We start from the raw sequence: 14,123 nt of genomic DNA, 5'->3' as shown, positions 1-14,123 counted from the left end.
GAAAAATGAGGAACTGATGCCAGGGGCTTAAGTGGAGAGCAAATGTTTTAAGAATGATGAGGGCAACGAATGTACAAATGTGCTTTACACAATTGATATATGTATGGATTGTGATAAGAGTTGTATGAGTCCCTATAAAATGATTAAAAATTTAAAAAAGAACAGAAAAAAATCTGTTCGGGGGGGGGACCCTCATATTATGTAAAAAAAAAAGAAGAAGAAGAAGACCGTAGATGAATCCATGCATTTGAATGGTGGTGCTGGAGAAGAATATTGAAAGTGCCATGGACTGCTAAACATACAAACCAATCTGTATTGGAAGAAGTAAGGCCGAAGTGCTACTTAGAGGCAAGGATGGAGAGACTTTACATACTTTGGGCACATTATCAGGAGAGACCAATCCCTAGAGAAGGACATTATGTTTGGTAAAGTGGAAGGGAAGTGAAAAAGAGGAAGGCTCTCAATGAGATGGATTAACACAGTGACTGTTATAAACGTGAGCCATAGAAGCAATTGTGAGGATGGCACAGGATTGTGCAAAGTTTCGCTCTGTTATGCCTAACGTTGCTGTGGGTTGGAGCTGACTTGATGGCACCTAACAACAACATACCCCAAAACCAAACCCAGTGCCATCGAGCTGATTCCAACTCATAGTAACTATCTCCAAAAGGCTCCTGAGGCTGTGACCAATGTTTGCCAAAGTGGAAGAAACAAATCCTTGGGGGGCACTGGACCAAACCAAGCGGTGCTACAAAAGCAGATACCTATATTTTCACCTAAGTTATGGACACAAGAGTTTTTAATTGCTTGAGAGACCCTGAGTAATTTTTTTTTTTTTTAATGAAGAGGGCAGTAGTCCAAATAGACAGCTAGAATGGCAGGCTTCATCTTACATACTGTGAACATGTTAGCAGGAACGACTAGTCTCTGGAAAAGGACATGATGCTTGGCAGAGGGGCAGTGAAAAGGAAGGAAGACCCTTGACAAGATGGAGTGGCACAGGGACTGCAACAATGGCCTCAAACGTAAGCTCAACTGTGTAGGTGGTGCAGGACCAAGCAGTATTTCGTTCTGGTGTACGACTCTAGTCACTGTAAGTTGGAATTGACCAAATCAGGCCAAATATGTTTGGGAACGTTTGCTATAAATCTTTACTGGAAGATAGTCTCGTCTTTCTCCCAAGGACAGGTTTGAACCCACCAACCTTAAAGTTAGCAGGCCAGTGCTTATTTAACCACACCACCAGGATTCCTATGAAGTAACACCTCACAGCCATCAAGTCAATGCTGACTCATAGTGACTCCCTGTGGGTTTTTAAGACTGTAACTGTTTATGGGAGTAGAAAGCCCAGTCTTTCTCCCACAGAGCTGCTGGTGGCTTCAAACTGCTGACCATGCAGATTGCAGCCCAATGTGTAACCACTAAACCACCAGGACACCTTTTGAGGTAATATACTAAGATAAAAATGAAATACAGTAATGCCCAGTTATTTTCTGAAATCTTTTAGCAGTGTCAACATTCAAAATGCTTCCAGAAACTGATGATTAAGTAAAAAGGAAGAGATTATTTGTCTTCAAATTCAACCCCCTAAGAGCCCCTGAATAGTACAAACAAGCATCTGACTACTAAGGGAAAGACTGGCGGTTGAGCCTACCCTGAGGTGCTTACAGAGGGCACAAGCTCGAACAATCCCCATGGAGTGCAGGTCGACTTTGCACACAGGGAATTGCTGTGAGTCAGAATCAAGTTGACAGTAACTGGCATTTTCATGTGGACTTTTCCCACAGATTCTAGATTGTATTTAACACACAGTTTAAACAGGCAGGGTTACTTCGAATTCCAGTCCACTGAAGTTTAGGAGGAAGGGTAGACTGCTAAAGGTAGACCAGCGACAGCTGTGTTAAGTGACAGCAATAAGAAATAATAGTGGATACCATGTTAGTCGGGGGCGGGGGGAAAAGCAGAAACCACTCTCCCCTTACACAGGCAATACCACAATATAGATGCTCAAAACAAGTCCAACAGAGAACTCAAACTGCACAGTAATCTATAGACATTGAATACACGGACAGTACCTTCCAACTCATTGCCATTGAATTGATTCCAACTCACAGTGACCCTACAAGACAGCGTAGAACTGCCCCTGTGGGTTTCCAAGACAATAAATACTTATGGGAGTAGAAAGTCTCATCTTTCTCCTTCAAAGAAGCCTATGGTTTTTTGAACTTGCCAACCTTGTGGTTTCCAGTCCAATGCATAATCCACTTGGCTATCAGGGCTTGTAATACATACAAAGACAAGCAACTCCTAATGTCTCAAGTGTATCACTATATTATATTAGAGAGCAATATACTAATGCTAACCTGAACTCATTAAAGAAAAACTTAGGCATAATATGGTTTATAGAGAGTTAAGCAGAAGCCTTCCACCTGCTAGCATTCGCTTTCACACTTGACCTGGGACCCCCCAGCCTCATCTCCCTCCAAATGGACCCCAGCTGCTCCTGCGCCACTGGTGGCTCCTGTGGCTGCTCTGACTCCTGCAAGTGCAAAGACTGCAGATGCACGTCCTGCAACAAGAGCTGCTGCTCCTGCTGCCCTGCCGGCTGTGCCAAGTGTGCCCAGGGCTGCATCTGCAAAGGGGCATCGGACAAGTGCAGCTGTTGTGCTTGATGGGGGAGAGCCCTGTCCAGATATGAGTAAAGCAACATGTACAAAGCCAGAGATTCTCCCTTAAAAGACCCTCACATCTTTGCTACCTCCTTTTGTGTATGAAATGTATGAATGATCATAAAGGTTGATGACTTAAAAAAAAGTTAAAGCTACATAACCATATAATTTCCAAAATAAACCAGGATCCGATCAGATAAAATTATTTTGGAGCCTGTAGGGATACACTTCAGTTTTATAAGAAACTAGTGGGCAATGCTGCTATCCTAAGCAACCTAGGTGCAATTGGATAAGTGAAGCACGCCAGTAGGAAAGCGAGGCTCTGCTTTCAAGGAAAGCAGAGATGATGAAGCAAAGGTGGCCTCGGAGACACTGTGATGCGATCTCTGTGTCACCACATTAGCTCATCCACTCATATTGTTTCTACTCAGTTTCCTTTATCTAGAGTCCTGGTGGCGCTGTCAGGCAAGCACTGGACTGCCAACCACAAGGTCAAACCCAACAAGGGGAAAGGTGAGGCTATCTGTTCCTGTAAAGATTTACAGCCTCAGAAATCCTACCGGGTCTCTGAGTTGGAATCAATTTGATGGCAGTGGGTTTGGTTTTGGGTTTTCTTTATCTGGACACCTCAGGAAACTCAAATGCAACAATTTTTGTTGCACCAAACTATATTGTCTGCAAACCTGGCAATGGGGCCTTCAGCCAGAATCCCATGTTAATGTTGAACAAATATCTCCTATGTCCCTTTAGGAGCCATTCTAAAGCAGCTAACTTTCTGTGCTTGCACGGTGTCTACAAAGTTAATGAGTCTATAAACCACATGGGTCTGACTTGCTGTCAACACTAACTCTCCTCTTGTTTTGAACAGAAAGAATTTTGACAAGTAGGGGGCTCTGAGAAAACATTCACTCAGGTGGCAGGAGTGGTGATTATGTGCGTTCGAGCAATTAATGCTAGTGATGGATATCAAGTGGGGAAAGTATCCTTTCCAAATCCATTCTATGTACCAAGAAGGAAACAGCAGCAGAGAGGCTTCCAGTAGCAGAGGAAGGAACTTCCAGGATTTACAACGAAGGAAACTCTTGGGGCAAAGGCTCGCTTGGTTCAAGCAAGCCTGCACAGACAGCACTAACAGCTTGAAGCCCTTGACCCAGCTAATGAGCATTTCCCCTGTTCTTTTAGCACAGATTCACAAATGTCAGGTCTAGAAACACTGACTCAGGCAGAGAATTGAAATAGTTTTGCATCTAAGGCAGTGTTTCTCAGCCTTTCTTAATGGCAGAGAACTTATACTCTTGGGAAAATTGGAGTATATTCTTAAGCTGCTTGCTAGAAATACGAAATTTCTCTGGCACATAATATTTCATCCTGAATCGTGAGAACATTGTATTTTATTCCATAATATATCAATTATACGTCAATAAAAATTCACTGCTGTTGATTCTCAATTCCAACTCAACAAAGGAGTACTGTCCCATAAGGTTTCTAAGGCTGAAAATCTTTACAAAAGCAGATTGTCTCATGTTTCTCCCATAGAGTAGCTAGTGGGTTCAAACCATTGACCTTTTGAGTAGGAGCTGAACACTTTAACTACACTACCAACCAACAATATCAAAACCACTGATGATGTTGATTTCTACTCATACTGACCTTATGCAGCCAGAGGCTCCTAAATACATTAATACCCACCTCCACCCCATCCCCAATCTCTGTAAATTCAGTATTTCTGAAAGATGAATTTATGTTTGTCTTATAAGCTCTCATATTTCTATTTGAAAATCAGGGGTCTAAAGAAACATTAACTGTTTTATAAAATCAGTTTGTAATCTCAGAAAATCATGAGACAAGGCTGGGATATTTCTTGCTATATCCTAAATTGATTATAATAACTGAAATAAACTATAATGGAAAAATGCTCACAGTTTGCTGATAAGTCTCCAAATACTGTGCTTTGACAGTGATGAAAGTAAGAGCAATGAAACCAAGGACAGAAATTAAAACATTTACTCAATTTCAGTTTCCAAGTTACAGGAAAAGAAACAGACATCTTAGAGAGAAAAGGGTTAAAAAACAAGCATAAGACTTACTTTAAAGTCTGCTAATTGCTGGTTGATGACGTCCACTTCTGACCCCACTACCCACTGGAGGGCCTCTCCCTCCTCTGCCGCTGTAGTCATGTCATTGAGTACTTTCAATTTCCTATAGAAGTCCTCTACTCGGCCCAGTGTCAGCTCCAGCTGTTCCTGACGAGCTTTCCCCCGCTCTGTCAGTTTGCCACACTGTTTGTTCAGGGCTTCTAGCTCCCTCTTGAGACCCAACAAATCCAGAGTCCCTTCTTCTTCCAGCATTTGTTGGCACTCGGCTTCAGAGGCCTCGACATCAGACTTGAGGACTTGGATTTTGTTAAGGAATAGCCGTACATCCTCAATTTGGGACTGGAGGCTATCGGTGTCTCTCCCGATAGCACCCATACCATCTAGCTCATCATCCAAGTCTGCCAGTTGAGAGAACATCTCTCGGACACGGCAATGAAACTGGCCAATCCCCTCCAGCTTGTTTTCCATCATCATGCAACCACTGCTTACTCTTTGCTTCACTTCTAGGAACTCTTGCTGGGCAACCTCAGCTTGATTTAGAAGCTGGGAAGCATCAGACCCCTCTGGAGCATCTTCTATCAGGCCCTGAGTGAAGTTCCTCAGATAGTCTACCTGAGGCTCCAAAGCCTGCAGCACTTCCTGTTGACCTCTTAGCTTCTCCAAGTTCTTGTTGCTACAGGCCTGAGCACCTAGAGCATCAAAGATCTCAAGCTGGTGTTTCGCCCCTTCAACCTTCTTTTCAATATTCTTGAAGCTTTCCTGGAACTCCTTGAGTCTCTGAGCCATTTCTTCAAGTGACCCTGTTCTGGCCTGCAGTTCTTCTGTAATAGTATCCATGCTCTGGTTAATCCCAGCTTTCTCATCCCGGATGTCATCCTCACCTGTTTCAGAAGAATTGATCAGGATGTCAGCAGCACTATTCAATAGCTCCAGAAGGGGGCGGTGCTTCTCTACCTCACTCAGCATAGCCTTTGATCTTAGCAGACTAGACTCTAGCTGCACGGGATCCAGAGTGACCCGCAGGTCAGACATCTTAGCTTTACAGTCTTCTATCCAGGGCATGAGGTTTTCCACATGCCAGTGGTATTTCTGAGCTTTCTGCAAACAGTCCTTGAGCCTAGAGTGTCTATCCGCAGTTCTTTTACTAAGCTCTTCCCAATGGCTTTTGAGATCAACTAACTGGTTTTGTAATGTCCTTTTCTCTTCCCCAGGAGGCACAGAAAGAAGCAGAGATTCTCCTTCACCAACAATTACTTCATAGGAACCACTGTGTTGGTTAAGGCTCTTCTGAAACTCTTCATTCTCTTGAAGCTGAGACTGTAGCTGCTCCAATTTTGCAGAAATTGGGCAGATTTTTGCTTGCTGGCTTTGTTTGTCATCCAACCAGGTCCTTAACTCATCAAACATTTGCTGGAACTGCTGGGTGCTGGCAAGAGCTGCCTGCAGTCTGTTCATACGATCAGCTGAAATGGAAAAATGAAATTTAGATCAATCAAGTCTGAGCACAGCATAAGGTCTAATCTAAGGGGAAGAAATTCACTAACATTAAATGAGGGCCTTTTGCAGAACAGGGAGTTTGGAAGTAAGCTTTCAGTTCTAAACTCGCAAAAAAGTAAAAGTCATAAATGTCTCCAGAAAAAAAGTCAATGGATTAATGACAAAAATTTGGTCTTGTATGAGGCCATCCTAAGAAAACTCGACGACATCCTAACTATGTATCATGTGTATGTGTGTGCATATAAAGGAAATAAGTGGGCAACAATGAAAATATGTATGCAACTCCGCATGAGTAGACCTATAAGCATAACATTCTAACTGCTAGTTGAATTTCCATTTGAGTTCTCCTAACTCTAAGGACTATACTGTGTGAAGTTCCGCATCTTGCTGGTGCTCAATCAATGTGCAATAGCCAAAGCAGTACTCAAAGGAGAGAGAGATATGTTAGCACTCTTCTGAGGTCCAAAGCTCTCTAAGTCACTCTAGGGCCTGTGGTAGCTGTTGAGAATATACCCACTAAAACAGAACCCGATGGACCTGTTGCTGTGATGCCGATTACATCCTCTGAGTTGTGCAGTCTTTCTCTCCCCCTGTTGGAATTGTTCCCCATGAACATACATTCATGACTCCCTAAGGTGGGTGCGTATCTTTCAAGTTGCTGCTGTCACTTTAATCCATTATAGATAGTCCCTCAGCGAGCATAATGCTCAAGGCAGGTATTATTTGTTGAGATAGACTATTGCTTGGTTTCAAGATTTCATCAAATATATTTGGTTTAAGTTTTAAAAATTATCTCAGGGAAATAAGTTTCAGGGGTTCTTCCAGCCTGTTTCCCTTCTTTGACCAGGAATCTTCTATGAACACTTTGATCAAAGTGTTCAGTAATTCACTCAGATTTAAAAAAAATTTTTTTTTCCACTCAGATTCTTGCGACTATCATAAACCCACTCCTTCATTCTGCTTGACAATAATAATGGCAGGCATGTGTTCACCCCAACTCACCTGCAAGGTCCTCTAAACCTTGGAGAGGCAGAGCAACAGTTTCCAAACGCTTTTTCAGCTCATCCTTGAGGTATTGTTCGCCAATGAGCATTGAAAGTTCATCACATAGGATCTGGGCCTCCTGAATTTCATTGTCTAACTGCTCTAAGTCCGATCGAATCTCACTGGTCTCCTCCAACTGCTGCTTTACAGCCTCAGGTTGGGTGCTGATGGCTGACTGGCCACTCAGTTGATGTCCAACTGCTTTCACTTTCTCTGATAAGTCCTGGAGCAATTCCTGGTACTGAGTACTTTTGACAATCGCTTGGTCAATTTGGTTGGAACGAGAACTGAGCTTATCGGTGAGCTCAACCCACTTCTGGTTGATGCTCTGGAGTTCTTGCTGGACATGGCTGGTAGATGGGCAGACATCTCCAGGGCCTGTTAGGATGCCTTGAGCTGCCTCGTTCAGCTGTTCATGCTGCTGTCTGCGTGCTTCAAATTCCTTCAGCATAAACTGAAAAAGAAACAACAAGATGTTTAGAATGGAAAGATAGACCTAAAACTAGTGTCAGAAGAAAACTGATTTTGAATGGCATAAAGATCACTGGCCCCCTTTGAGAACAAACCAGAAAAATAGCTCAATGTAGTATAACTTAACAAATGATAATAAAAACAATTCGAGTGGATGACAGTTATGCCTATTTTATTTCTTTTTCTTATATGTCCTGTTCATTTCAACATCAGAATGTAGGGGAAGCCTAAGTTGGGAAAATTAAAATTTGTTGTATGAATTGGTACTCATCAGCTTTGCCATGTAATAGCCAGACCTCTGAATCGGGAGTTTGACACCTAGGGTCTTCCCCTAGGATTTGTCATTTTTACCTCTCAATAATATTGTCCATCTCCTATCCTCACCCCTTCCTCAAGTTCCTTTCCTGGAATTCAAATAGAACTTATCTATATATTACAATGTAACATAATTAGAAAATGAGCTCTTTTAAAGCAAGGATCATCCTTTTATTTCTTTTGCATTCTCTATAGCACTTACCAAAGTAGTTAAGACTATAGGCTCTGGAGTCAGGCTGACGTGTTCTGATTCTGGCTCTAACACTCACTAGCTCTATAAATCAGCTCTTTAAATCTCGCTTCCTCACTTGTAAAGTGATGACTGTAACGGTACTTATTCTTGGCTGTGTATGAATTAGATAATTTATGGAACATGCTCAAAATTTACATTGTATAAAAAGAAATAATATATTGACTCAAAGAAAAATCAATGTATAAATAATTATAATAAAGTGTGATAAAAGCAAAAAAGAAAGGTAACATTGTGTGTTGAAAGCATGAGTAAGGGTGCTTAGTTCTGCTGGGAATGAAAAAGGAAAGGAGGAAAAATCAGGATAGGTGACAATAAAGAATTAGTTTTCCAAATAGAGCAGAGTAAGGTTGGTGAAAGGCATTGTGGGAGGAGAACGAGGATTCACAAAGTATTAGCAAGAGTAGTATGAGTGTCATACGTTTCAGGAAAGACTAATTCTCTGATCGGCTGTATGAGAAACCTTGGTATGTGAAGGAATAATGGAGATGAAGTTGGCAAGGCAAACTGGGACCAGATTGTGTAATGTCTTATACACCACATCGAGCAGGTACTTGGATTTTATTCCACAGATAGCCAAGAGCCACAGAAATATTCAATTATGTTCAGACATGGGATTCAGAGAACTGATTTGGTAATTGTGAATGGCAGGCAGACAAAGAGAAACCCATTAGCAGGCTGCTGTCATGGTCTACGATAAAGCTCAGGCCTAAATCAGGATGTAGCAGAGAGGAGGGAGAAGAGTGGGTTTAGAACAGTGTTTCTCAAAGTAAGTCCAGGGACTTAGGAGTCCGTAGGCCTTTTCTGGGGGTCCAGCGGGAAAAATTATTTTCATAATACTAAGATGCTATTTTCCTTAAAAAAATCTTATTCCTCACAATTTTCCAGAGGCTACATGTTATCTGTTATCACAGCAGATTGAGGATGATAACAAGGAATATGCAACTTCGGGCAACTGAAAATTTTTACTAACCTAAATTTCTCCAGTGTTAGGCACTTGAGTCAATTTTGTTAAGGTTTAATCAGCAGTAAGGTCAGGAGATAGCAGATATTGTATTAATTAACAAGGATCACTACCACAGGGGATTAAAATTCAAATAAAATTAAATAATTTAGGACAAAAGAAAAGGGGGTGAAGGGAGACGTAAGACAGGGAAAGATATGACAAAATAATAATTTATAAATTATCAAGAGCTCATGAGGGAGGGGGGAGAGGGGAGGGAGCAGAAATAAAAGAGGACCTGATGCAAAGGGCTTAAGTGGAGAGCAAATGCTTTGAAAATGATGAGGGCAAAGAATGTGCAGATGTGCTTTACACAATTGATGTATGTATGGATTGTGATAAAAGTTGTATGAGTCCCTAATAAAATGTTCTAAAAAAATTCAATAATTTAGTTAGAAAGCATTCTTCATTCTCTCATCTTCTCATCTTACTATCTTTTCAGTGAAACTAACTATGCACTTATTGACTATCTTCTATTCAACAGGTAAGTATCTCTCTCTTTTTAATCATTTTATTGGGGGTTCGTACAACTCATCACAATCCATACATACATCCATTGTGTCAAACACATTTGTACATTTATTGCCCTCATAATTCTCAAAACATTTGCTTTCTACTTGAGCCCTTGGTATCAGCTCATTTTTCCCTTCTCTCCCCGCCTCCCCTCCCTCATGAACCCTTGATAATTTATAAATTATTATTATCTTGTCAAAAAATCTCATTTACAGTGAAAAAACTGAGACTGAGCGTGAATGAATTGTCTAAGGTCACATGAAATCTATTTGCATATTTGAATCCAGGTTCCTCTGACTCTGATTTTCCTGCTTCATTTCATGAAGTGCTATTGCTTACCTGGACCTGCTGCTTCTGTGCGTTCAGCATGGTCGGGTCAATAGACAGGGGCCCCAGAACTCCCATCAGCAGTTCCTTCTCCACTAGCCAGGGCCGGAGCTGGGATTCTGCAGCTTGGAAGCAGGCCAGGTGACTGGCTGATTCCTCTAGCTTCCTTTGCCGGGCCTTCGTCACCTCAGTGGCCCTTTCCCATCGGGAATCTGCAGACAGGAAATGAGAGCATGTATCCCTTTATTCTCACCAGCAACCAGCCTGCTCCCTAAATTATGTTCCTAGTGTAATTCAGGAAATGACTCCTGGAGTATTTATTAAAAAATAGTTTTCAATGAAAAATAACCTTCTTTAAAGAAAGAAACAAAACTAAACCAGCAGCACAACTAGGGTTGTATAAAACGACAAAGAACTACACAGACACACAGACACACATCACATAAAGAGGTGAAATGTAAACAAGCCCTGTAGACTGTACCAATGTCAATTTCCTAGTTTTGATCCTATGTTACAATTACAAAAGGATGAGTCAAAGGTACCCAAACCAAAGCCACAACCATTGAGTCTATTCTGACTCATAGTGACCAAACAGGGCAGGGCAGAATCGCTGCCTAGGTTTCCCGGGGCTGAAACCCTTTATGGGAGCAGTGGGTTTGAGTACTATAAACATAGCACACAGTTAATGATTTCTCCTTCTTCATTTCCATCATCAGTGTATTTTCATCAACACCCTCTCTAGTTCTTGATCACAGCAGACTGTCCATTTGATTTGCTCCAGTAAGCCCAACTTCTGACGCGTTGAGTCGTAATCTCTCAACTTTTTCCCTGATCAGATTCTTCTTTGATCCTATCTGGGTCTCTCACTGGCTTATGAAAATTAACTGAAAACAATCTTCGTTTTATAAGACATGCTGAAATCCTGTATTTGCTTGGAGGACAAGTAATTTAGTGCATTTACAACATCCTTGTGATAACTTACTGAGATCCTCTTGCATCTTCTTCCAATGTTCTGCTTCTTGTGAGTTGGGGTATGTCATTAGTAATCCTGCCAGAGCTTCCTTTACTTTTTGGATCTTTGGAGAGTTCTGTTCCAATTCTGCCAGGAATGCCTACAAGAAAGAACACCAAGTATGTCATGAAACTATAGACAGGAAGCAAAGCCGTGTGCTACTAAAAATGATAGGTAGTAAAAATGATGGGTGGCAACGATAAGTTCCCACTTTTGATTTTATCCATGATTTGCTTAGTTATATTAAGATATTAAACTTTCTGTTTCAATTTTCACTCTAAAGTGTTCTTTTGATTGCTGTTTTTAGATGTATAACACATCGGCACTGCCTGATAAAAAGGACCCGTGTGAACTAAAAGTATCAAGATACTATGGCAATTCTTCGTTTATGGTTGGAGAAGATGCTATGCCACCTTCACAATCAGAAAATTAAACATTTTTGTTGAATCTTTCTACTAGGTTTTAAAATATGGTCTTATGTCTTCTGACATTTCTCCTAGCCCACATGTCTATCTTAATAATAAACTATAGTCACAGATATTTAGACCACTTTTCAAGTTGGAAAGGTCCTTTTATGAGAATGGCTTTGCTCTCTTCCAATACCTTATAGAAAACGAGATCCCATTCTCAATGAGCTGATATATCTGAGGGTTATTCTATTTCTGCAAAAAGAGCTGGCTTTGTTTCTGAATCTGATGTATAAAAATCTCTAATTTCATAGTTAGAAAAATTATTTTGAAGAGTTAAGGTATAGTAATCATTTCAATTTAAAACATGGCTCATCATACTCTATTATGGCTGGTTGACCATGCCTCACTCTCGGGTCCCTGGAACTCAGGCTGGAATGGGTACAATACACATTCTTCATGTCAATCCCTTGGTCTCAGTGGGTGGGATGCAGCTAATGTAAATACAATACCTTATTAGATTCAGCTTGGGCTCTCACAGTTTCTGTTTTGGTTGGAGATGAAGAGGCATCCACAGCTTTCAGGACTTCCTCTTTTGATTCCAGCCACTGTAGCACTGAGCTTGCCTCCTTATGAACGTCCTGCATTTTGCTGAGCATAGCCTGAAGACTCTCCTGGTGTTCCCGAAGTACTTCCCCCAATTTCTCATACTTCAAATTTACATCTGACATGTCACACTGGATTTCCGTCAGATCTAGTATCACAGATACAGGAATCAGATAGGACTAGGTCTCAAGACATGAGCCACCTCCACCCCTCCATTCCTCACTCCTAAATTACTTGTCAGGATTAGGCATCTTCCCTACGCATTCTAGTGAGCTAGAGGATTATTTCTTGGGAAATAAATAAAAATAATATTTACAAACATAAAGCAAAAGAGTTTTCATTAACTTGGTTTTGTTACTATATACCCAGATACATACTTTAAAATATTTAATGACATGGGGATAGCAAAAGTGGCGAGAGTGCGAAAGAACTCAACTATGCTGTATGTCTGCTGCTGGGGTGACCGATCTGGCTAGTCCTTCCTCTTCTCCCAAGCACAGAGGCGCCGCCTGAGAGGCTGAAGGCTAGATTAGAGTCAGTCTAGCATGTGTGCTTCATAACTCCAAGGTTTGTATGGTCTTAGCCAGTGGCCCACTCTATTTCCTGAATACTTTTACTTTCGCCAGCTGCCAACCTGGGTAACCTACAGCCAGGAGACCAAGAGGCATCACAGGTGCTTGCCCAGCACCTCACCCTCACGCCCTACTGGCAGCGGTGCTTCCACATGTACGGAAACAGACACAGATGCACACAGGAGCACTGTCCTAGCACACCCAACAAAGAAGCACTGTTGAAATGTCTTTCTCACCTTTGCAGGTGTGGTATCCGTTTACACTGCCTACAGAGCTTCCTACAGAGGGCAGTATGGAACCTGAGCAGAAGGACAGGGAGACAAACAGGGCAAGACAAACGGGTTAGGAATACAAACAGGCACTGCATTTGTTCTTTGGCACTCACTTCAAGCTTGGGTATCAAGAAGTTAACACAGCACAAGACAACAAACTCATGGAAAGAGACAGATCATTTCAGCTGCCAAGCAACAAAGTGTCATTCGAGTTGAAAAACAGCTCCTTAGATGATGCTTAATACTTTTTAGAGGAATCCAGGTCCTTAAATTTGCAACCCAAATTATTTGGATTCTGCCCTCATTTTTTAAGGCAGGTGTGGATAACATCGGTAAGTTGTTAGAAGGGCAGCTGCCACGTGTTGGAATGAAGATTATAATAAAGCAAAAAAAAGGTCCTTCAATATAATAAAAATGAATGCCAAGTATAATTAAAGACATAAGCAGCAGCACTCTTTTAAAGAAGACATTAAAATGAACCCTAAAGAAAGATTCTCCTGTCTTTTCTCTTACATCCTCTGCCTGACTCCCTGCCTACATCAGATAACAGAAATTGGAAGTGCAAATAAACACAGCTCACACACATTCTCATAAAATCTGCTTTGGGCCTTTTTGGTTTCTGATAACAACAATTTCCTCCATACTCTCCCCTAGATGATTCCTTGTATTTCAGTAAAAACAAAATAAACAACAACAAAAATCTCACATCATCTAATGATAAAGATTATATATAAATCTGAAATCTATTCAGGATGCAATGCTACATTAAAAGGACAATAAAATTATCCTGTTCATTAATTTCACTGTGTAAAGGGTCATGTACAAGGTCACATTTAAAAATTTTTTATTTTTATTAGGGAGGTGTTTCTAAAGTATTTAAGTATTAATGTCAAAAAATTTTTAAATGGACCTAACTGAAAATCACATTCCATCAAAGTGTGATGATGGCAAAAAGAAAAAGGACTGGTAATTAGAAGAGGATCCTACGCAAGGCTGTCACTTACTCAGTATAGGAGCCTTCATCCAGGGAGAGACCTCAGTTTCTTCTTTAGGATATTAACATAATAAT

The 14,123-nt window shown here is 41.1% G+C and overlaps 1 protein-coding gene and 1 pseudogene across 3 annotated transcripts in view; one reads left to right on the top strand and one right to left on the bottom strand.

Annotated features, from left to right (window-relative positions):
* The window catches only part of MACF1 (microtubule actin crosslinking factor 1), a 384,195-nt gene that overhangs the window by 87,525 nt on the left and 282,547 nt on the right, over window positions 1-14,123 (bottom strand). For 2 of the 3 annotated variants that reach the window (XM_075554202.1, XM_075554201.1), the window contains 6 exons: window positions 13,019-13,081; window positions 12,117-12,358; window positions 11,168-11,297; window positions 10,198-10,397; window positions 7,265-7,760; window positions 4,757-6,228 (listed from right to left, as the gene is read on the bottom strand). In XM_075554202.1, the coding sequence (XP_075410317.1) occupies window positions 4,757-6,228; window positions 7,265-7,760; window positions 10,198-10,397; window positions 11,168-11,297; window positions 12,117-12,358; window positions 13,019-13,081 (2,603 nt within the window). The remainder of the gene's footprint in view (window positions 1-4,756; window positions 6,229-7,264; window positions 7,761-10,197; window positions 10,398-11,167; window positions 11,298-12,116; window positions 12,359-13,018; window positions 13,082-14,123) is intronic. The other variant, XM_075554200.1, reaches the window with a different exon arrangement.
* Window positions 2,487-2,672, top strand: LOC142434588 (metallothionein-2B pseudogene; annotated as a pseudogene).

Source organism: Tenrec ecaudatus, chromosome 1, assembly GCF_050624435.1.
Source record: "Tenrec ecaudatus isolate mTenEca1 chromosome 1, mTenEca1.hap1, whole genome shotgun sequence".
Taxonomy (NCBI): domain Eukaryota; kingdom Metazoa; phylum Chordata; class Mammalia; order Afrosoricida; family Tenrecidae; genus Tenrec; species Tenrec ecaudatus.
The sequence above is the reverse complement of the archived record's forward strand: the minus strand, read 5'-3'. Positions and strand labels throughout refer to the sequence as shown.